General features: G+C 42.8%; 1 protein-coding gene across 1 annotated transcript in view; it reads right to left on the bottom strand.

Annotated features, from left to right (window-relative positions):
* The window catches only part of Minpp1 (multiple inositol-polyphosphate phosphatase 1), a 28,718-nt gene extending 5,376 nt beyond the window's left edge, over nucleotides 1–23,342 (bottom strand). The window contains exons 1-4 of the mRNA XM_021201359.2: nucleotides 22,528–23,342; nucleotides 19,195–19,392; nucleotides 16,753–16,850; nucleotides 12,441–12,574 (exon numbers count right to left, since the gene is read on the bottom strand). Coding sequence (XP_021057018.1) covers nucleotides 12,441–12,574; nucleotides 16,753–16,850; nucleotides 19,195–19,392; nucleotides 22,528–23,146 — 1,049 coding nt within the window. The 5' untranslated portion in view covers nucleotides 23,147–23,342. The remainder of the gene's footprint in view (nucleotides 1–12,440; nucleotides 12,575–16,752; nucleotides 16,851–19,194; nucleotides 19,393–22,527) is intronic.
* Nucleotides 23,343–23,926: the final 584 nt, after the last annotated feature.

The raw sequence follows: 23,926 nt of genomic DNA, 5'->3' as shown, positions 1-23,926 counted from the left end.
AAAAAAAAAAAAAAAAAAAAAAAGGAAAAACTATGATTATAGCTAAAAGTAAAGACTAAATGAGACTCCTCAATAGCAGAACATGACTTTGCTAATTCAAAGGTGCCTGTAGGGAGTAATAACTATTTCATAGTTTATATAGACTGCAGTAAAGATGTTTTAAGTTTATGAAATAATGTTAAAAGGGAGGAATGAGCATGATTGTGTGTGTGTGCTCTGCTCTCACTGCAGCTCAAAGCATCCAGCTAGAAGCAGATATTCTCATAACTAAGAAAAAGAGAACATGGTGATGCTGCTAATGCTAAAATAAAAGGTTCTTTAAAAAAAATGGCCACACTAAAATCTGCAAGAAGCAGTAAGGAACAGCCTTTTCAAAGCCTCACTGGCTGATCGGTTAGGCGTGGCAGAAGTGTCACTCCATGCCAAGGGCTCGGCACCACGTTCACTTCTCTTCTCATGTGGGGTGGGGTGTAGAGAAAAGCAGGTAAGATAACAACAAGGAAATGTATTTCTGGCTCGTAGCATATGACTGTTGAGAAAGTCCCCCATCTCAGGAGGGACTTGCTAAGAGGCAGTGTCTGGAGAGTCCCATGCACACACTGCTCTCTGCCCCGTTAGCTCAGCCAAGTGCAGCAGCTGGCTCACACTGTGAATGCAGGAGCCCACACGTAGAGATGAAGGGGACACGGCCACCTTGGTGGCTGTTGTCAGCACAGCCAGATAAACTCACTAAAAAATACCATCCATTAAGCTTACAAGGGGAGTTCAAGGAAAATAGCCAACCTCTAGAAAATGATTACCCTAAGTCTTATTTAGTTCTCTTTTTCATTTTTGAGACTGTCTCACTGAGTAGCTCTGGCTGGCCTAAATTCACTATGTAGACCAGTCCAGCCTCAAACTCATCTGCCTACCCCCCACCCCCAACCCCTGCCTTCTGAGTGCTAGGATTAAAGAAAGGCATGGACTACCACATAGGCCATAAAGTCAAATGTTTTAGAAGATTAGTTTCCTTCAGGTAGACTATTCCTGAAAATTATTCAAAGTAAATGTGTGGCTTGCTATTCTGACTCTGGATGCAAGCTCATTTGGGTCAAAGCTCTCATGAACGTGAGCATCTGCTGAAGTGAGGACAGTGGAAGGTGGGTCCCCACAGCTGAACACTGAGAGTGTAAGAGCACACTCAGCAAGTCATGCCAAAGGAAGAGAAGCCACTTCCTCTGCCCACAGCAAGAAGTCAGCACGAGGCACGGAGCAGCAAGCCAATGTCACAGGCCGTAAGACCTGGGGTGGCCCCAGCAGCAGGGGTCAGAGGTCATACTCATTAGTGGCGTAAGGGTTTAGAGTCCAAGAGGCCATTCAGGTTGGTTCACATTCTAAAATATAAGTATAAATACCATACCGAAGATAAACACCATAACAAATAGTGCAGTCACTTGACTGAGCAGCATATTTTAAAAATCACCAGATATCCCAAAGCACCAGACGTAAAGTAAAAGTCCCGTGGCTAAGTTTGATAGATACGATCAGAGCCAAAACAAAGGATCATCTAAAATAAGTGATCTGGAAAAAAAAACATAACTTTCTCCTGTGTAAGAAAATTCTTGTATAGAGTAGAACAAGTCATTTAGGATATCAGACACTCATTTACTTCCAAACCACTGCTGATTTAAAATAATCTCAAGCCAGCTTTCATCTGGGAACAGAACAGTATTCCATCTGAGAGTTCTGCAAGACTGCTCAGTGTGTCAGTGCTGTCACAAGGCTTCTACTCTAGGAATCTGAATTCACCAATTTTAAAGGCATGTCCATATCAAACCACAGGGAGTAAGACAATGATGTAAGTTCTTACTTGGCATAAATTCATCCAAGGATATATAAAAGGCAAGGGCCATCTACCTAAGAGTTTTAGTCAGAAGTGGTATACAGTAAGAAAAAAAAAAAAAAAAAAAAAGAAAACTGTTAAAATTTCTTGTTTCTCCCTTGTGTTCGTGGTTAAACCCAGGGCTTTGTATGCATGGGGCAAGCATCCTACCACTCCCTATATTTCCAGATCTTTCCTTGCTTTGACTTTAGAGATTGGGTCATCACCACATAGCTGATATCTCCTGGGATTCACCATTTACCCAGGCTGCTGTCTAATATTTGATGCTTTTGCCTCTACTTCCCTGGTTCTGGGAATGCAGGCAGGCAGTGCCTTGTATATCCAAAACACACCCGCGCACGCGCACACAGAAAGATAGATAGATAGATAGAGAGAGAGAGAGACGCATGCACATGCACACTAACCTCATTCTTGATTTTTTTTTTTTTTCATTTCAAATACAACACAGAAAGAGTTCAATAGATAACTATGTTGAGGTTTTAAGGGTAAGAAGGCAGACTGAGCCTACTTTCAATTAGGCTGTAACTGGAAGAGCATTAAATTAAGGTCAGGGAGAGTTCTCTATGCAGTCTGGTTGGATCTAACTCCTTCCAAGTTAGCTGCTTGGGTACTTGGGTTGCTAGGAGTCTGAGACCATGACAGACTGTGTTACATGGTACTTTCATTAGTAACAGCTCAGAACATAAACTGCTTAAGTCTCAAACATATGCTTTTCTTCATTATTTTGTTTCCTATAGCCTGAATTCAACTTAGTTATCATTGGGCATTTAAGTAAAATCAGTAATTAGAGAAATAACCAGAGGACAAAGCAACCTCGACTTGTCAAGGCTTTCCTAAAGAACAGCGTGTTCTCTTTCTCTCTCTCTCTCTTTCTCTCTCTCTCTCTCTCTCTCTCTCTCTCTCTCTCTCTCTCTCTCTCTCTCTCTCTCTCTCTCTCTCTCTCTCTCTCTCTCTCTCTCTCGGTTCTTCGAGACGGGCTTCTCTGTATAACCCTGACTGTCCTGGAACTCACTCTGTAGACCAGGCTGGCCTTGAACTCAGAAATCTGCCTGCCTCTGCCTTCCAAGTGCTGGGGTTAAAGGCGTGCACCATCACTGCCTGGCAAGAACAGCTTTCTTCTAGAGGCTCCAAAAGTGTAAGAAAAGCATCTGAATTGGTTCTGTGATATGACTAAAATCACCTTAGACAATAATTCAGTTATTTTAAAATCATTAAGTTCAAAGTCAAGGGTCCGTTTATAACTAAGAATACCAGAATGTTCTTCTTCACTTATAAACAAGATGCAGCAGCAGTATGGAAACTGACTTCTACTTTGTTGTTCAAATCTATTGGTAAAATATCAGATATAGCTTTGTTCAATGGCATCTATGGAAACATGTATGTCAAAAGGGAAACGTCTCCTCCGAAGGGTTAATATAATCCTTAAACATCTGTTCATGCTTACACCTGCCTGCCCTTTCATAAGACTTACTCAAATTTCTGTTTGGGGGGAATGGATTTAAAAAATATCACTTTCTCTTCTAAATTACACTGGAACAACAAAAGTGTGTGTGTGTGTTGGGGGATGGGGTAAGGACCTTCAATTATGGGCAGCTCCGTGAGTTGTGGGGTTTCTTGTGTACACATTGTATGCTTGCCATTGTCACCCCCTAGTCTTCTCTCACTGCCTCTAAACCTTTCTTCTTCCCAACATTTTCTCTTCTTGCTTTTGTCTTTTTGTTTGCTTTATTTTTTGTGACCCTCTGAGTTTACTATTTTGAATTTTTTTGATCAGCTTATATTATAATCACCATTCCAAATACTTCCGAATATACAAGAGTATATGATCTAATCTTTATCAGAAGTCATTCAAAGTATGCTCACAGTTTTGATACAGGCTCTGACTTTTTAAAGGGGGATATTTATTCTGGCTTGTGTTCAGAGGGTTCAGTCTCATTTACTCTCCTGATGAGGCAATTGGACAGAACACTGTGTAGCAGGAGGAACCTGGCTGAGTAGAGCTGTTCACTTCACAGCCAATCAGGAAGAAAGAGAAAGGAGAAATCAGTAACTCCTATAAGGAAGCAATTAGAGTTCATTTCTAGGAACATGTTGCCATTGTTCCAAGCTCTAAAACTGAATAGTTCCATCAAGTCCTAAGCCAACTCCTAAATCGGTTTGCTCCAGTCCACGTTCATGCAGGCCCAACCAAGCAGCTCACGAAAGCGCCAACTGCCCAGCTTCTGCCTTGACTCTACCCCAAGAACCGCAGAGAGTGTGCCTGGAGTTCACGGTCCCCCTTTGCTGAGACCGCACTCCAGAGCCAAGTCTGAACGAAGTGAGGCGAGTGGGAGTCAATGTGCCTGTGTCCTCAATCTCTCCCTCCCTCCCCCCAGTCTTCCTCCTTCTCCCCCCTCCCACACCCTCTTACACACATACACGCAAATAACATAAGAAGGGCTTGTTGGAAAGAAGGGGTTCAGTGGGAAGGGGACAGAACCAGGAAGGGCGATAGGATACATATGCTGAAGAGAGATCACGCACGTGTGTGAAATGTACTAAGCTTGCTTGTGTGAGCGTGGGTACAGGCAGCATCCGAAGGCCACACCACTGAAGAATGCCCCCACCCCCGCTCCCAGCACGCACTAGCTGACTACAGTCCTTCAGCGGCAGTGGAGTCTCACGCTCTACCTCATTTCTGACGTGGGCTCTCTCCTGAATCAGCAGCTGAGCGCTGGGCTATGCAGCTGGCCAGTGAGCCCTGGACTCTGCCTTTCTCTGAGTCCCAGTGTGGGGCTTACAGAAGTGTGCTGTCATATCCTGGTTTTGCATGGGTGCTGGGGATTCAAATTCAGACCTTCATGGCTCACACAGTGACGACTTTACACACTGAACCGCCTCCTTAGTCCCTAAGTCACCTTGAGAAATAAGAAGTCCGGTGTATCAAGTGAATTGCCTACTGTTACCAGGGAGAAGGTGGTTTTGCAAAGTACATCTTTGTTTTAATTATATAAATAAATGAGAAGATTTTATTGTCTTCAACCCAAACCAAATTTAATCTGAAGTCTAAAATTACACCAAGAAATGAGACTATGTATATGTTCAAAGTAGGTAAATGCCTTAAGTAATTCAAAATGCTCAGTAAAAAGACCTAATAATTGCATGTTTTCCCTTAAGCATATTCAGCTAGATCTTTCTAAGCTCTTAATTTATGTTTCACACGCAACTGGTGTTACACAAATTATGTTTTCAAACGTGATCTAGGATTATCAGATGGCACTTCGGACAAGCTTCACAACGTGCACACTTACGTAAGAGCACAAACAAATGGTTGGAACTGCAAGAGCAATGAGACGCTTTAAGAAGAAAATTATAAAAAGTAAAATTTGTTTACAAGTCTCCTACATTTGACTTCAGTAAATCTCTGGAGAAGTACACATTTGGCAATGTAAGCCTGGAACGAAAATGACACAAATGTGCTTTTTAAGTAAAAATATGTAGAAATTAAGCTCACAAGATACAAGAACAGGGATAAAGCTCTACTGTACTCCCTACTAGCATTAGGAAGCTAGAATTCTATGAAACAGTAGTTTCCAGTCAGACAACAGAGTAAGAGAGAAGGCAAACAGGCTGACCCCAGCACCTGCCCAGGCTGACTGTAGGCTGTGTGGAGGGCGGAGGGCAGAGGCCATGGCAGCCCTGACGTGAAGTCCAGGGAGGGAACACTGTCGGGAACTCATGGAGCACATCGTAGAAGAGACACTGTGGGGCAGGGAGCTCTGGAGTCTAGAGGGGCTGCTCTCAACGTCAGCTACTATGCCACACATGGAACCACACATGTGAATCCAGGAGGAAGGCATTGGCAAAGCTTGCAAGGCCAACAAGCCAAGCTGCTGAAAGCTCAGAGGCACAGGGAAGAGAGGTCTCCTGGTCAGACAAACCAGCTTAGGAAGTATCAGCAAAAGACAAAGAGGAGGCCCAGGAGACGGCTCAACAGTTCAGCTCCTTGCTCTCTCAGAGGATCTGGGTTCTGTTCCCTACACCCATGCTGAGTAGCTCACAAATGCATATAACTCCAGCTTCAAGGGATCTGACACCCTCTTCTGCCATGTGCAGGAACACACACACACACACACACACACACACACACAAATAAATCTTAAAAAGAGACTGAGTGCTAATGACTTAGGCACACAGGTGAGATTCAGCTAGTCGTACTACTTAACTATGCTGAGATGACTTCACGTTAACTGTAATTCAACACAGCTGTAAGACGACACGAGGAGCTGACACTCTCAAGCTCGGTAAGAACACCTCCTTGGTCTTTGATTACCCACAGACATCTCTTCCCGTGAAGACTGCATGTGACCTCATTATCCCAATCCACCTCCCTGAGCATTTTGGCTTTTACATACAGATGCTGTTCTATGAATGTCCTCCCATCTGGAACATGGGTTCTTGCAGACAATTTGAAGGTATGCATCTTTGCATCATCTCTACTGCATGCAAGTGAACACCCTTAGTACTCAAAAATAACATGAGGACTGCTCTATACTTATGAGACCTGTCCAGTTATTTTTTGTTTGTTTGTTTTGTTTGTTTGTTTTTTGTTTTTCTGAGACAGGGTTTCTCTGTGCAGTCCTGGCTGTCCTGGAACTCACTCTGTAGACCAGATTGGCCTCGAACTCAGAAATCTGCCTGCCTCTGCCTCCCAAGTTCTGGGATTACAGGCATGAGCCACCACTGCCCGGCAAGACCTGTTCAGTTCTTACCAGTGGCTCTGTGGGTATGGTTTACTTGCCAGTGTTCTGAGGAGAGAGGTACCTGAACGTTACATCAACACAAATAATCAAAACAAAACAACAACAAAAAAGTGAGCATTTTAAATTAACATCTAGAACACATGTTAAGTGCGCTTGTTTTTCTCTGGCCTAGGAAAGGTACCCATGACCTAGTATGATTTATTTCACTATATTATCCAAGTCAAACCATCAAACCAAGAAGTGACTGATTGGGCATGCACTTGTTGTGAGACACTGGTAAAAGGCAAGTGTGTACAAACTCGGGTATATCTGCACACAATGCCTTATGGTACTCAACTTCCCCCCTATGTTTTAAGTTGGTTGAGAAACACTGAATATGGTTCTAAAATCAAGAGAAATCCTACCATACTATACTCACTTCACTGAAGGCCAGTTAGCTTTTTCTAGTTACCCGACCTTGAATTATTCACTTTTCTAATTAGTCACAGTATTCTAACCATCCATAGACTTTTGTCTCAATCATTTTAATTATTATCTTTACTAGGGTGTGAACAATCAGAACTTTCTTCTTGGTCACTTTTGACAGCATTGCCAACATCTACCATTATGCCCAGGTCACTGCTGTGCCACAAGGACCTGTTGAACTGAAATGAGCTGAGTCTTTCCTAGTGACTCAGTGGTTCTCAACCTTTCACAGGGGTCGCCTAAGAACATCAGAAAACACAGATATTTACATTACAATTTAAAACAGTAGCAAAATTACAGCTATAAAGTATCAAAAAAATAATTTTATAGTTGGGGGTCACCACAACATGAGAAACAGTATTAAAGGATTCAGTGGGTCGGTGGATGAGGAAGGTGGTTAGGGGGATGGGGTCCTCCCTCAGAGGCAAAGGGGAGAAAGCCATGAGATGAAGAACTCTTGAAGGTGGGGACAGGGAAGGGGGACAACATTCAGAATGTAAATAAATGAAACAATAAAAGAAATCTTTAATACACAATAAAAAAGTAAAGGGTCACAGCGTTAGGAAGGGTGAGAGCCACTGCTTTAACTGGTAGTAACATTCCTAGAGGTTCTCAGACATTTATTCAGATTTTGCTAGAATCATTAACAGTGGCATAATGGTAGATTTTGCTAGAATCATTATATGACAGAGAACATGCTTCTTAATAAGCCAGCCGATTCTATTGAGCAGGGCATTTGAAGGTTATGGAACTTCTTTCTTTTTCTTTCTTTCTTTCTTTCTTTCTTTCTTTCTTTCTTTCTTTCTTTCTTTCTTTCTTTCTTTCTTTCTTTCTCTCTCTCTCTCTCTCTCTCATTTATTTTATTTATACGAGTAATATACTGTGGTTGACTTCAGACACACCAGAAGAGGGCATTGGATCCCATTAGACCCCATTACAGATGGTTGTGAACCACCATGTGGTTGCTGGGAATTGAACTCAGGACCTCTGGAAGAGCAGTCAATGCTTTTAACCACTGAGCCATCTCTCCAGCCCCTCAGTTATGGAACTTCTAAAATAACAACTACAGAACCAGAACAAAGTAAAGAATGGCAGGAATCACTATGGTGTCACTGGAATTATTAAAATGCACAAAGTTAGTTTAAAAACACACGCAACAAGGAAATTATTGTGCAAATATAATAAAATTACTAAATGATTAATACAGTAAGGAGATTAAGCAAACACCAACAATCCAGTCACATGATCAGAACGGTCCCTTAGGAAGATGACCACATTGATGTGGCGTTAATAAGACCAAACAAACTCAGGGGAAGCCTTGAAGGTAGTTTCTAAGACCTGGGTGGGAGCTGAGGAGATGCATCAGTCAGTGAGTGCTGCTTAGACCACCAGCACCCACATAAGAAGCTGTGCGTGGTGGCAGGTGGCTGTAACTCCAGAGCTGGGGCAGGAACACAAGAGGGTCCCAAAAGTAGAGGAAGAGGATCAACACTGGTGTCCGACCTGCACACACACACATACACACACACACACACACACACACACACACACACACACACGTGCATACATCTGAGCATGCAGATACACACACTCACACATACATACTCATACAGCTATTATCACATATACATGCAAACTAATTATAATCTTTAGAAAATAGGTATTTCCTAAATTGAGGTGGTAGCAATAAGGATAAAGAAAATGTAAACTGAAATTTAATACAACTGAAGAGATGGCTCAAATGCCTCCGAGTCTCACCACCTGAGTTTGACCCCTAGAATCTACATAGTAGGAGAGAATGGACTCCCTCAAGCTATCCTCTGAATTCTGCACACATGCTGTGAGACACATGCATGTACACACATACACAAACACACACAGAGCCCACAAGGCAATGAGTAGATACAGAAAGTGAGGAGGATGGAGTCCAGAATGACAGTGGCCTTGCGCTGAGCTGTCTGGGAGGCACGAAGGTAAACAGTACTGGAGATAACCCAGGTCTATACCACATACTCCGTCATACACATGCATAGCACCGACTATACAAGGCACTGCATTAGTTACTCAAGACAGAGTAGTATATTAAAATGTCTTAAACCCACACAGGATAACAATGAAAACTTGTTCATCCAAAAAAGCAGTTAGACATATGAATCTGAACTTAGGGAACAGCCAACTTGCTTATATAAGCTCTCCCATGATTTAGTCTATCATCTTTAAATAACCAGCACTAAAAAGATCACAGCCTCTGAGTTACACCCCACAGCCCTGACTTTAAAAAACAACCTAAAATCTGAGTAAATTCCTCAGAACTTTAAGAGACCAAGTTGCCCTGCTTTAATTTGCAATTGACAAACCATTACACATTTATTGCACCCCTGTACAAGGGTGTCGTGGCACAATGGTTTCAATACTGCCATCTAATGTTAAAAGGAAGAATTACACAACCTTAAAAAAAAAAAAATTACCAAATCTGAACTACCCAAGGCATAAGAAACCATCAGGAGATCTCCATCACTACTGTGTGGCCACACTGGATGGATTTGCTTCTTCACGCAGATGTTTAATGTCAGGAACGGCCAACGTCCTCCAAGGAGGCTCTCCAATTTTACATTCCAGTCAGCCATGAGTGAGGGTGATCCTTCCATTTTCCCCAGCTTATGGCTGCTAAGTGGCATTTCACTGAGACACTGATATCCACGATGACAGATGATAGAAGATTACTGTGAACATTTTCTCATATGCCATCCATGTATCTTCTTTAATGAAATCTGTGTAAATCTTTTGTACTTTTTTGGGGGGAGGGAGAGGAAGGACACAGGTATTCAACCAATGACTGGACTTATATACTTTTTAAGTACATATTCTACCACTATACCTGTAAGTCCTCTTTTATACCTTAAAGTGAGGGCACATTTTCTTATTAAGTAAATGCAATTCTCAGTACATTCTGGGTTCAAATTACTATATGTATATAAGTTTTACAAATATTTTTTATTTCCCAAATAGTACCTTTTGAGAAGAATAGTTTAAAATTTAATAAATCTATTTAATGAATTTTTATAATGGATCATGTTTTGGGTACTACATTTAAGAAAGCCTCACTTAATCCAAGGTTATGAATGAGTTTAATCTCTTATAATTAGGTCATTTCTATTATTTTCTCTTTCAGAAGATTTATAGTTTTAAATTGTACAATAAGATCTGTACTTCCTTTTTATTTGGAATATGAAAGGTCTAAGTATGTCATTTTTAGCATGGATACCCAAGTGTCCCAGCATCATCTGTTACCAACGGCATCCTCTTCATCATATTGCCTTGGCATCTTTTGTTGAAAACCAATTTAACATACATAGCTATTCTTCAGTATTCATGGGGAATTGGTTCTGCGACTCTCCAGGGAAACTCACATATAAAATGATGTTGAATTTACATAGGACTTATATTTATCCTGCTATGCATTTTCCATGATCCCCAGATTATTTCTAATAGCGATAGAAAGGTTACTATTTAGCATTATTCAGAGAATACTGACAAGTAAAAATGTCTACATATTCAGGACCCATGTGAATTTAGATTTGTAGTTAAACAAATATCAAAGAGGCAAACCCATGGGTACGGAGGGCCTACTATATATGGGTTTATTTTACAATGTTACTGTATCCCTCTATCTATCTGACTAGGACTCTATTATGTCTGAGGCTATCTGCTTGCTTTTGAGGCAGGGTTGTGTTATGTAACCCAGGATGTCCCTCAAACTCATAACTCTGCCCTAGCCTCCAAAGTGCTAGGACTCCAGGTGCACACTATCACACGGCTCCCTGTAAGTTCTCATACAAGTATGACAAATCCATATTTCCTGTTCTTTTCCAGAATTATTTTCATTTCTATAGATCCTTTATATTTCTGTGTAAGTTTAGAACTAACTTCTCAATTCCTACAAGAAAACTTGTGAGATTTGATAAGATTTCCACTCATCCATAGCCAAGTGTGATGGTGTACGCCTTTAATCCCAGCCACTTGGGAGGCAGGAACTGTGAGTTCAAGGCCAGCCTGCTCTACGTAGTTCCAGTGTAGCCAGAGCTACATAATAAAAAAGAGAAAAAAAGGGAAGGAAAAAAAAAAGATTTCTACTCAACCAGTAGCTGGGTCAGTTCTGGGGCTGGGGTTATCTGGAATCTCCTCATACCAACCTGATTTTTCAGTATACAGAAATTCTCATTCATTTTAAAACATAACTGATAAAGTTAAGAGTCTCTTGACACAATTATAAATTTATCATCCCTTAGACTCAACACTGAGCACATGAACAATGATCAAATGGGAAAGGTCTGTTATGTCGTAAAGTGTAAGAGCTGGAAGCCACTCAGAAAAATCAAACAGGAAAGAGTTAACTAAGTATTATCTTTATTTGAAATCCCTGCCCCCCAGAAGCTTCTGGGTGAACCAGGAGACCGGCTTAGCTGATAAGCTAAGTTTCATAGCTGGAACCCATAGAGTAGAAGAGAAAAATCAAGTCCTGCAAGTAAGTTGTCCCTTGGCATCCACACAATAAATAAATAAACATATATAATTTAAAAACTGTTACTGGTAGCAGAAACCAAATTAATCTAATTGGGGATTTTGTTTTATTAGTTTTTTTTTTTTTTTTTTTTTTTCTCCTCTAACCTGTTAAACCCAGGAACATTTTACAAATGAGTGCTGTATGGACAAAACTCAGTGCAAACCGCAGTGAAACTGACCATTCCCAGCTTTTTCCACCCCATTTTGGTCAACGTCTGTCAAATGAAACAGGGCTGAGGTTCCACCAAACATTTCTATCAGGAAGCTTTAATTTCTGTCTGCTTGGTTTTGGTGCTGGAGACCTCATACATGCACTCTACCCCGGACTATATCCCCCTACCCCACCCACCCCCACTCCTACTGTAAAAGTGAGTTCAAAAGTAGGAATGCTAACAGGAGCTTCTTCTTCTCAAACAAGAGATTCCCTTTTAAAATAAAAACATTTTGCATATTCATAGCAGAAGCCATTTTACAACAGAAACCAGAAAGAAGTCACGGGCCACTGTGAAAGGAAGCGGATAAAGGCCGGTGCACACTCACGGCAAGGTCCCCTGCACTACAGAGAACATGCAGCCGCAGAGTGATTGTTACAAAGGGAATGAATGTGAGGGAAACACCATCGTCAGGAAACAATACGCAGTGTGACTTCAACAAAACTAATATATTGATTGGGTAATAGCAAGGTTTTATAAAAATAGTTTTAAAAAAAATCATGCGTTGTACGGTATTTTCCAGAAGCTTACAAACAGTAAGCTCCAAATGTACTCCACGTTTAAAGACGCCTTTACCTTTGCTTCTGCTCCACTGCTTTGTCCAGGTGCAGAAAAATGTCCTGGAACAGGTTGCAGCTGGACCGGCTGTTAATGGTGTAGCCATAGCTTCGTTTCCAGTACTGCTTCAGATCGTTTAAGTATTCCAGAACCTAAACAGAAACATTTCAGAAGTGATTCTAATACAGTTCCAGAAATGCAACCAAGTCCTGATTAATAGTAATTCTCAGAAAATTTGCACTAATTCCATCAGCGAGCAAGCAGCCCGAGCTTAGCATTCACGGCCTACAACTGCCGCCCAGGCATCTGAGGACTGCCTCCACCGTCCTGCACCGGCAACACCTGTGGCACCAAAACATCGGACCAGGGCTACTGGGAAACGAAGGCCATCGGCTCTGTCCCATTTCTTCTGACTTATATTCAGTCAATGTAAATTTTTAAGGATTTTAAGACAAGAGCTCCTAGAGAATCTTGGTGCTAGTCAAAGTTTAGGAGCAGAGTTAGACCAGTGTACTGGATCCCAAACAAACCACCTCAGAGTCAGCAAAAGGGGGAAAGAAGATACAATGGACAGAGTTCAAAATAAAGGGAACTAGGTAAAAATATGTTAATCTACTCAGAGATAACACAATGGCATCAGGAATAAAAACATGCAGGTGCATGTCAAGAGCAGAGGTCAAAGGACAACTTCAGCTCAGATTGTCAGGTTGGGCATCAAGCACCTTTACTAGCTGAGTCATCTCACCAAGCCACCATCTTTAACTTTCAAACATCTCAAACACAAAAATATGCTACAGTAATATAATAATTCATGTGTACCCATCATCCAACTTCAACAAGAATCATTTAGTCAATCATGTTTCAACTATGCTCTAGTTACCAATGAATTATTCTCAAGTAAATCCCTGGTACAATTTTATTTCATCTGTAAATACTTCACCATATAAACCTACTTCACAGTGTAAGTTCTAAGTATAACAGATAAAATTATTTTTAATCAAATCACTAAAAAAAAAAAACCTTAAAAAGTCACAGTTATATAAATTTTTTTAAATTAAGAAAAGTATGTGCATGTGTGTGTTCTTGAATGGTGCCTTTGGAGACCGGACGAAGCATTAGCTCTCCCAGGGTTAAAGAAGGCTTCGAGCCACACAGTGTGGGCGAATCTGAGTCCTCTGTAAGCACTGTAAGTGCTCTTAATCACTGGGCCTCGTGTAGCTGCAAGACATATTTAACTAACTTCCTTTTATGTATAAAGGAAACTCTTAATTTATTTAAACATATATTTCAAATTGTTAACTCATGGTTGCTTACATAAGTTCTTTGATTACACAAAGCAAAAGGGATAACCCACAATACAGAAACCTGGCAGGCAACATTCTCATCAAGTGATCAAACATATCAAGGATGTGACAAACTGACATAATTCTTTATGATGGGATACATTTAGAAGGATTTCAAGTAGAATTCTAGTCAAAAATGTTTAATCTGAACTTATGTTAAGTAAAAATTTAGGTTATCCAATATATTCTGCAGAAAAACAAAAAACAAAAACAAAAACAAAAAGCCTAGATTCCTACGGGATGCCAGTGCACAGCAGATGGAAGAAAGCTGGAGTCCTTTTTCCAGGGGGAAGGAGCTCTACACACCACCAAATGGATCAGAGATCCTTGAAGAGACTCTGAATTTAAGGACACCAGATACAGAGGGCTTTATTAAGATGCCTGTAAAAATTGTGTGTTGGGGTGTTCGTTCTATGGTGTGATTATGATATATACTGTGATGCCTGAAAACATGATATAAATGGTCATCTATCCATGGTCATGGAGGAAAATGGTCTTGTTTGGATGCACAAGTGTTCACTCTATCATTCTTTTTTTTTTTTTTTTAAAGATTTATTTATTTATTATATGTAGTAAGTACACTGTAGCTGTCTTCAGACACTCCAGAAGAGGGCGTCAGATCTTGTTACGGATGGTTGTGAGCCACCATGTGGTTGCTGGGATTTGAACTCAGGACCTTCGGAAGAGCAGTCGGGTGCTCTTACCCACTGAGCCATCTCACCAGCCCTCACTCTATCATTCTTAATGCTTCTATCTGTTTGAAAATTTTTGGAACAAATAAGAGGGAGGACTCATAGGAATAAAGAGATACATAATTCTAAAAAGAGATGTCTTTAACATCAAAAGTTCCAGGGGCACCCTGAGGTGTTTGACAGATGTGGCGTCAAGTTTTGCCATGTATTAAATCACCTGCTGGAAGGGAAAAGATATATACAAAGCAAGAATAAAATGTCTGAAAGACAAGGGAGTTAATAAGGGTGGTAGAGGGATGCACACGTGGGTGACGGGCAGGGTCAGCAGGGGCAGGTTATGACCACCTCAAGGAAAGTGGTGTGCTCTGGAAGTAGGTGTGGTCTGTCATTACCAGGAGATACATGGGCAGAGCCACTCAGAACAGGAAGGAAGCAGCCAGCCAACTGAATCACATCCCAAACATTTCCACAACTATGGCAACCTTGGCAAACAAGTTAAATGACATTTCTCTTTTTTCAAAAATTATCATTTATATAATATTGAAAGTGATCTCCTTCTGATCATCCCCGGACCCTGCAGGAGGAGGAGGGAGGAGAGGCGGTGTTCTGACATGTGAACAGTGATCAGAGACGTCGCTGTACTTACACTGGTAACATTACTAATGGTGTTCTTTTCATTTTAAAAGTGTCCAGCCAAAGGGGGAATGAGGGAGAAGACAGACGTCTAAAGGGAGCACAGGTCCGGAAATGAAAGTGGGAAACGGAAAAGAAGACCAGTACCTCACGCTTTCTCTCAGACACAGAACGGAGAACCCGGCTGGGGTGGGCCGAGAGCAGAGGGGACGGGGACAGAGGAGGGCAGGGGAAGGGGAGCAAGGTTAGTGACATCTATGTAGCTTTCGCTCAGACAGAACGGAGAACCCGGCTGGGGTGGGCTGAGAGCAGAGGGGAGGACAGAGGAGGGCAGAGGAAGGGGAGCAAGGTTAGTGACATCTATGTAGCTTTCGCTCAGACACAGAACGGAGAACCCGGCTGGGGTGGGCTGAGAGCAGAGGGGAGGAGGAACAGAAGAGGGCAGAAGGAAGGGGAGCAAGGTTGGTGACATCTATGTAGATGTCATAGCCAAACCCATAGACTCAGGTCTCTGGGAAAACATTCTGAGGTAACCGGCTTTATATGGCCTCAACGAACCTCCCAGAAGCAGGTTTTTAATTGGAATGAGGGGAGGGCACCTGAAAATAACGGCCCTAGGTTCTATCTCCACAAAAACACTCCTGCAAATGAAATAAAAGGTTCCAAAGACAAATCCTATGTTCATCCAAAATAGGGCACATTAAAGGCAGGAAAGCCGGGAAGTTTCTAAGTACTGAGTCCTAAGCCCAGTACAAGAGGTTACTGGGGGCTGGGAAGTACATCGCCCAGCACTGACTCAGCACAGAGGGGAAGAAACGTGTACCCCGGCACTCAGCACCCTGGAGTAGTCACTCACTGAGATCCTTCACTCTTCAACTCTCCTGTGAGCCCCTCCTACACTCGTACAAGAACCATGGCGTGACCTTTGACATGTTACTGGTCATCCACGCCGTTATGAAACAAAATAAAGCACCTCATGGGCTTCAAACCCTGCTCTACTTGGCAAGGAGTATATTTCTTTAGAATTTGGAAGCAATTCTTGATTCCCATATGAAACCCTGGCATTTTACATGTGTATAAAGGTAACTAAGGTCCAGAAGTCTATAAACCTGGAGAATCCAAAACACTTCGCTACACCTCCCTTTCTACATTCCAGCACTCGTGAATCACACAGAATTTAGTCCCTTAAGATCAGAGGTCTTTCTAAATTCCTTAGAAGTCCATAATCAGGCGAAAACAAGGAACATGAAAACTGAAGTGAACCACGGCCACCAGCAGGTGCGAGCAGGCAGCATCTCAGTCAGAACCGGCTTCTCAGGAAAACTACTCAGGGTGAAGCAGGTCTGTGGGAAATGGTTCTCTCTGCAGCTCACTCAGCTTTAGATTAGCCTGCAACCCCTCCAAGCAGACAGTTTTTAATTGAGACGAGGGGCACCACTTAGAAATCAAATTACCACTTTTCTGAGTTCTATGAACCCAATAATTTACCCTCTTAAGCATTTATTCTCCTTACTTAGGGATATCAGGAGTTAGTCCCAGGCAGTTTGTATCCCCTAATCCTACCGATTTTCTAAAAAGCTGCTTTAAGTAATAACAAGAAAAAAATTCAAATAATGACCAAAAACCATGAGGAAAAAAAATACAAACAAACAAAATACTTACCCTTGCATCATCTACGTCAAACACATCACACCAGGGAGAATGGACACCTTTAATTGCCAGGTCAAATGAACAGGTGAAAAAAGCTACCTGAATTAAGTCTGGGGAAGAGAACAGGTAAAATGTGTGAGTTACTAGTTTCTTTGGTTTTTTAAAGGCTATAGACCCATAAAATGTTACGTGCATAGTTAAATGCACAGCTGAAAAATGGAGTTTCTGGAGAAGAGACTACAGAGGATCAAAGCCTGGCCTGTACAATGCCAACGGACAGCTGCACCACTAGAGGGGGCTGTTTGGGAGACGCTTCAATCCAATGAGACCACGGAGCCCTCTGGAAATGGAAACTGTTTTAGTTTTTAGAACTCGTTGGTTGCTAACTGCAGGCTGCCTAGGAAGCCCAACAGAGGGTTAGCCCAATGGCTTATTAAACAGAACTTGGTATTGATAACTTTAGAGGGAGAAAATGAGAGCCAAGGTCTTGTTTAGTCCTCAACCTGAACATTAATAACGACAAAGCATATTTATTATCAGTTTTTAAAAGTACACAGTAGTTCACACTGTAACTATTAAGTACATAACCAGAGATCCCATGGAAGATGGAAACAGAAGAGAGTGAAAGGGCGGGAAGAAGATGCCGACTCCAAGCAGAGCACAGGACAGGACAACCTCAAACCAGCAAGGAGGGAGCGGGTGGTCGCCTTTCAATCTTAGCTGCCCAAGAAATCCCAGCAGGTTGCAGAATAAGGAGCCAGGGATTGGCACACTGCTAGCTGCTTTACTTAGGCACAAATGGGTACTAAAAGAAGGGATAGGTGATCGAGTACTTGGGCTTCAAAAGGAGGCCTTGGTCAACACCAGTCAAGCACTGTGTTCTCTGGTAAACAAGTGGGTAACAATGATGGAGAGCAGAGGTGAGGTGCGAACTGCAGGGGCTGCCACCATTATTCTAGCTCATTTTACTGTTTGTTTTTTCTTCCTCAAAGGAAAATGGGACCAACATTAATTAATTGATATTATATGTATTCCATATCAGTTCAGTTTAAAGAATTTCTGAGGTAAATATTTAACAACAACAACAAAAAATACACTTTGGGGTTAGAAAGATGGATCAGCAATTAAAAACCCTGGCTGCTCTTACAGAAGTCCCAAGTTCTACTAGCACCCACATAGCAGCTCACAATGCTCTGTAACCAGTTCCAGAGGATCTGACCTCCTCCTCTGGCCTCCATAGGCACCAGGCAACACATGCAGTTATACATGCACGCGCGCACGCGCACACACACACACACACACACACACACACACACACACGCAAACACACATAAAAATCTTTTAAAAGGGAGCGGGAGAGATGGCTTAGTTGTTAAGAGCACTGAGTGCTTTTCCAGAGGTCCTGAGTTCAATCCACAACAACCACATGGTGGCTCACAGCCATCTGTAATGGGATCTGATGCCCTCTTCTGGTGTGTCTGAAGACAGCTACAGTGTACTCATATACATTAAATAAATAAATAAATAAATCTTTAAAAATATGTATCTCTCTTGGAATAGACATAAAAGCCATTGAAAATGTCCCCAGCACCTAATAAATCGGTGTGGCTTGTTGATACTGCGCATCATGACATGACATGGCTCGTTTGAAGTCTCAGTCCTAGCTCTCAGACTAGGAAGTGGTGTATCCTATATCCAGAAAACAAATGACAAAACAAACAAAAGAGACATCACCAAGCCAGGCCCGGGAGATTTCAACCTTTCCCTCCCTCCAATGGGTTCTTCTAATCTTTTGGAAACTAATCCACAATAGGAGACATAGCTCCTCTACCTACTAGTATTTACCGATACCCATAATAAATTCTAAAGTTCTAGAAAATAAGAAAAGACTTCATCATCTTGATTTTCCATTGCTAGGTGACCATGTTTTCTCTTATGGCTACCTGCTTCCACTCTCCAAAGCGTCCCCTACAGATGACAAGCTCCAGGCAAGCACTCCACTACAGCAGTTCAAGAGAGAACCCTCACGTCCTCAGACTCTCTACAGACAAAGCTACAAACCCCACTTGACTTTTCACTTACTACATGCAGTCCTAAAGTTTCCCAAAACTAAAGGGTGTATACAATTTTTTACTTGCATTATTTTACCAAGAGATAATTCAGAAAAGGCAACTTTTACATTATAAGTAATACTTAGAAATGAGGCTCTCGTTAAAAAAAAAAAAATCTACATTTGAGAACCCTGCATAATAATTTATAAAAGATTTTAAAAAGATGACAATAAAAATAAGTGCCTGGTATATCATTTTCCTGACCCAAGACATACTATTTAGTTAACATAAGTTTAACTATGGACCTTTAAGAAGAGTAACTATTTTTTTGCTTGTTTGTTTTACATTTAACACCTCTGAACTACTTAAACAGAATTTAAGGGAAATCTAACATATATATTACCTGCATTTAAACTGTTCACTGGCACTTGCAGAGTAGCTGCAACTTTCTTTAAGACCTTCTGCATTTCTGGTCCAGTTTTGAAAGCTTCTACATGATAAAGAGCCGTCGCGTTTCTTTCCACGTCAGTTAAGAACTTCTCACAATGATCGAAGAACCTCATTAGTTTATCATTAATTCTTGGAGGGTCACACTCCATATCTGAAGTGAAAAGAGCATACATATGTAAGTCACTGGCATAAATTACAATTTCAAGTTACTGAAAATTTAAAGTGTAAAAAGGAAACATTTAACAGACAATTAAGCTGTGTCTGGGAGAAAAAACCAAAACCAAAACAAGCATTGATCAAGAGCATGGTACAGTGGCCAGGAGGCCTGGAGTTAGGTGGATGTGAGCTGCCTGATAGGGGTACTGGGCCTTGAACTTGCGTCCTCTGTAAGAGCAATAGTCTCTCTTAACCGTACCGTCATCTCCCCCCAGCCCCAAAGAGAATCATGTTTTGCTCCATGCATTTTTTTTCTTTTTCTTTCTTTCTTTTTTTTTTTTTTTTTTTTTTTGGAAATTGGGGCTCAAACTCAGGGCCTTTGTATGCTAGGCCAACTCTACCCACTAAGCTACATCCCCAGCCCAGCTTCTTCATTTATAACAATTATAATGCACGAGCAAATATGCTAGAAAAGACTTTTAAAAAGTAGACTGAAAATAAATGACTTAAAGCAATGCTATACAAGGAAATACTTTACATAAAGTAAATATTTTCTTGCAACAAGAGTAGCAGGGCAGCATGAAAATGCAAACCGGTTACTGAGTACCGCTTCCCTCCAGCACGGCCACCAGAGGAAGCAAAGGAGAACCAGCACTTTCCAGATTTCAGGAGGAGAATTCAACAGTTCTCCTTGCTGAGCAAAACTCCAAGAAGAGTGTTTCCTTTTCTCGGCTAACTTTCCCAAGCTGCCTTACTTTACAAAATATTCTGTTTTGACATAAACTACAAAACCCAGCAAACCAATATTAATGTTTCGGGTCTGCGGTTTCATCTCGGAAGCCAGAGGCGTGCCTCTGGTAGGCTCACCTGCCGAATCTCTCAGACCGCTTCCGGTTAGCATTTACTAAGTTACATTACTTCCACAGGTTGACAACAAATGCTAATTGGAAAAGCATTCATTACCATGCTTCAACTGTTGGGGCCTTTTCCCAAGTATATTACAATCATCGCCATTGTCATTCTTCCAGGAGGAAAAGAACACTTTTGTTTCTGTGTCTGAACATGGAAAACCAAGCTAGACCACATTATGCTGGATATATGTGCAAAAATACAAATATATATGTAAATATATTCCCCCAAGTGGTGGTAAATCTGTCTACTCAATTGTCAAGTGGATTATAGTTCTTATAGAAACATCCCGAATAAGAGAATTCTGTCATCTTCTTATATGGTCCCCAAAAACTGTCATTATCAAATCATGTTCATTTCTACAAAAACCTAAAAATCTGATTCTATGGCCTTTCTCAAAAAAAAAAAAAAAAAAAAAAGCCCATGTACATAATAGGCAAGCCACCCATCTCAGATGACAAGGGAGTTACTCTGTGACTGAAAAAATGAGAGATAGCTTTACCCTGAGCTGCTCTGATCTCTGGCAAAGCCAATCTTCACAATACAATCTGAGACGGAAATTAGCCTAGGAGGTCCAATATATATTTACACAGTTTACATTGTGCTTTTAAAAGATTTACTGGTATTCATTTAGTGTGCAACTAGCAGGACTCAGTTCTCCCTTTCACAACATACACCCAGGGATCCAACACAGGGTGTCAGGCTTGGCTACAAGCCCCTGAACCTGCTGAGCCATCTCTGCAGCCCTGCTGTGCTACTTAAATGTTCTAGTTTTGACACTCAAGTTCATTCGAATGGATTTAGGAAGATGTTCACTCAATCGAATGGGGAAAAAAAGTAGTCATAATTAAAAAGCACACTCAACAAATAAACATACATACATCAGCCAGGTGAGTTATTCAAATTAGTAATACCACATACAACAATGTGGAAATCTCTAGAAGAGGTTTTTAAGTATTAGGGAAGAAATAGGAAACTGGATTTTTCTGAGTTGTTTTGAGTCTTCTCAGTTGTTGAGTTGTTTGAGGCTAATGTCCTCGCTTCAGTTCATAAGCAGTTGCTAACACTTATTCACCCCCCACCCCCACGCTATTTTCTTCAAGTTATCGTACAGGGAAATCGTATGCATGGTGGTTGAGAGCAAGCCCTATGTAAGATTCCCTAGGTCCTTGTCTAGCTGTATGAAAATCTGCAAATTATTTGGTACCTTTTGCTTCATTTCTTATCCGTGAGATTGGCGGGGGACACAATTAGCAACATCATAAAGCAGTGGTAAGTGTTCAATGTACAGGATGCTCGGCACACGAAGAGCGTTACCGTTGGCTGCAACAGCTAAAACATTTTCCGAAGGAAAACTCACCACTCTAGAAAAGCCACAAATCTGGGTACTGGGCCTGACTAGTTCACCACTATGTAAGGGTGGTGAAGGGGGCACACTCTTGCCTTCTTCACCTGTGAAACGAGGATTCCACTTCGTGTGCCCTGAAATCTCGAAGCCGTATAATGATGGAATAAGTAGGTGAGGTAATGCTTGTGACGACGGACCACAGCTACAACGAGGGAAACTACAGCAAACACAAGAGTGAAACAGGGTCCCCTAACCCGAAGTAAGGCATAAAGTGGCTTTGAGGAGCGGCTTCCTAAAAACACCTTGTAAATGTCGAAACACAGGAAAAGATGGGGGGGGGGAGCCAAAAGTCCTGTGACCCCCAGCACTCAGGAGGCAGAGGCAGGTGGATCTCTGTGAAGCCAGCATTGTCTACAAAGTGAGTCCAAGACAACCAGGGTTGAGAAACCCTGTCTCGAAAAACAAAACAACAAAATAAAACTCCAAATTCTCACAAGCAGTTTGGGAGGAAGAAAGTTCTACATTTATATTATTAAGTGCGCCCAGGTGTTAAACTACTTGCCAGAAAGGGAAAAGAAGCTAGGTTGGCACTTGGAGGGATAGCGCGATTTTTGGGAATGGGGAATGTAAAACTGGAAGCAATACTTTCTTTCCCCTTCCTTCTTGCTGGGTCTCCAGCGTCCCCAACAGAATATGCTAGGAATTCACATCTGATGAGTGAATGAACAAGCGTATTACTAAAACAACAGAGACAGCCAAGTCCACATTCTGTGCCCTGAGAACGCAAGCGGGAAAGGGAGGTGACAAAAAGGGACACGAGCGGAGGCTGGGTCAGGGGGTCCGTAGTCTAGGAAAGGAGGAGCGCGCAGTCACCTGAGACGTCGGGAGGTGGCAGTCCTGGGTGGTAATGCTGCCACAACCCTTGAAGGAAGGCGGCGCTGCTGTCCACACAGCGGTGCTTGGAGCTGGTGATCAGCCGCAGGCGCTCGTAGTTCTCCCGGCTAAAGAGGTCTGGGAAGAGGGCTGCCAGACGCAGGGCCAGCTGTCGCATGTCCTGCCGCCCCTTCTCCACCAGCTGCCCGTCCATCCAGTCACCGTACCACAGCGGCCACTCGGCCAGCGCGGCGGCCACTTGGCTCCCGCCATCCCGGGACTCGCGGGTCTGCAGCAGCCCCTGCAGCTGCTTCAGCTTGCGGATCTGCTTGGTCGTAGGGTAGCGGGTGCCGTGACGGATGAGGGCGACCAGCTGCACCGGGGTGCAGGTCCCCGCCAGCAGCTCCGGGTCCCGCCGCGGCGCCACCGGATCGACCAGCAGCCAGGGGTTGGCATCTTCGTAGCGCGTCTTCGTGCCGAAGTAGGGGCTGAGCACCGAAGCCACCGGGTCGCCGCGCCCCGGGAGAGAGCAGCGCGCGAACGACGAGAGCAGCGCCGCAGCCAGGACCGCGGCGGGCGCTACCGAGGCCGGGAGGTGGCTGCGCGCGCCGCGAAGCATCGTGCCCCGGGGGCCCCGCGGAGGGCGGCGCGCCGCTGCCGACCCCCACTTCCGGATCCGCCGCCGGGGGCGGGAGTAGAGCGCACTTCCGGCCGGGGACCTCCGAAGGCGAGCGTGGTCCCCGGTGCTGCCGCCGAGCGAGTGTGGCCGATCGTCTCGGAGCTTCGGTGTGGACAGGTGGAGAGGCGGAAACCCGGGACGAGCGTGCGACACCGGGCGCAGGTGGAGCCGGCGTCAGCTGACCCGGAGCGTGGGCGACTGTCGGGCAGCTTGGCGCCTCAGGAACCCACGTCAAAGATTCCCGAGCTGTCTAGGTTTTACGGTGTGATAAAGGAGCATCCTATCCTTTTTTCTAGTAGGTAGCTCGGGTTCTACCAAAAGAGAAGCTATAGGAGATGGCTTTTGTCCCTTACGGTGTGTTTTCAAAATGTGGCCCCTGAACGATCAATCTCAAGACCACTCGAGAAGGAACATCTATGGCCTTTGCTTACAAGATACCTCCTGAAGCACACGCCCTATCCCGACCCTCTTGTTAAGAGTTTGAAAACAAGCAGGACACCTCGGAGCCCTGAATTTAGAAAGGGGCTTATTCCTTCAGAAATTTAAGTCCTGGGCTTCAATTTAAGTATGATTTTAATGTAGACTAGAGCTGACACAACACCTCATGATTGTATGCTTGTTTATGCCGAAGGCCATTGAGAGGCTAGAAAGAGCCGTCCTTATAATTTGGGCACACTGAATCATGGCCTCACAAATGCACTCCATTATTAAGTATGAGCT

The sequence above is a fragment of the Mus pahari genome, chromosome 1 (assembly GCF_900095145.1).
Source record: "Mus pahari chromosome 1, PAHARI_EIJ_v1.1, whole genome shotgun sequence".
Classification (NCBI taxonomy): Eukaryota; Metazoa; Chordata; class Mammalia; order Rodentia; family Muridae; genus Mus; species Mus pahari.
The sequence above is the reverse complement of the archived record's forward strand: the minus strand, read 5'-3'. Positions and strand labels throughout refer to the sequence as shown.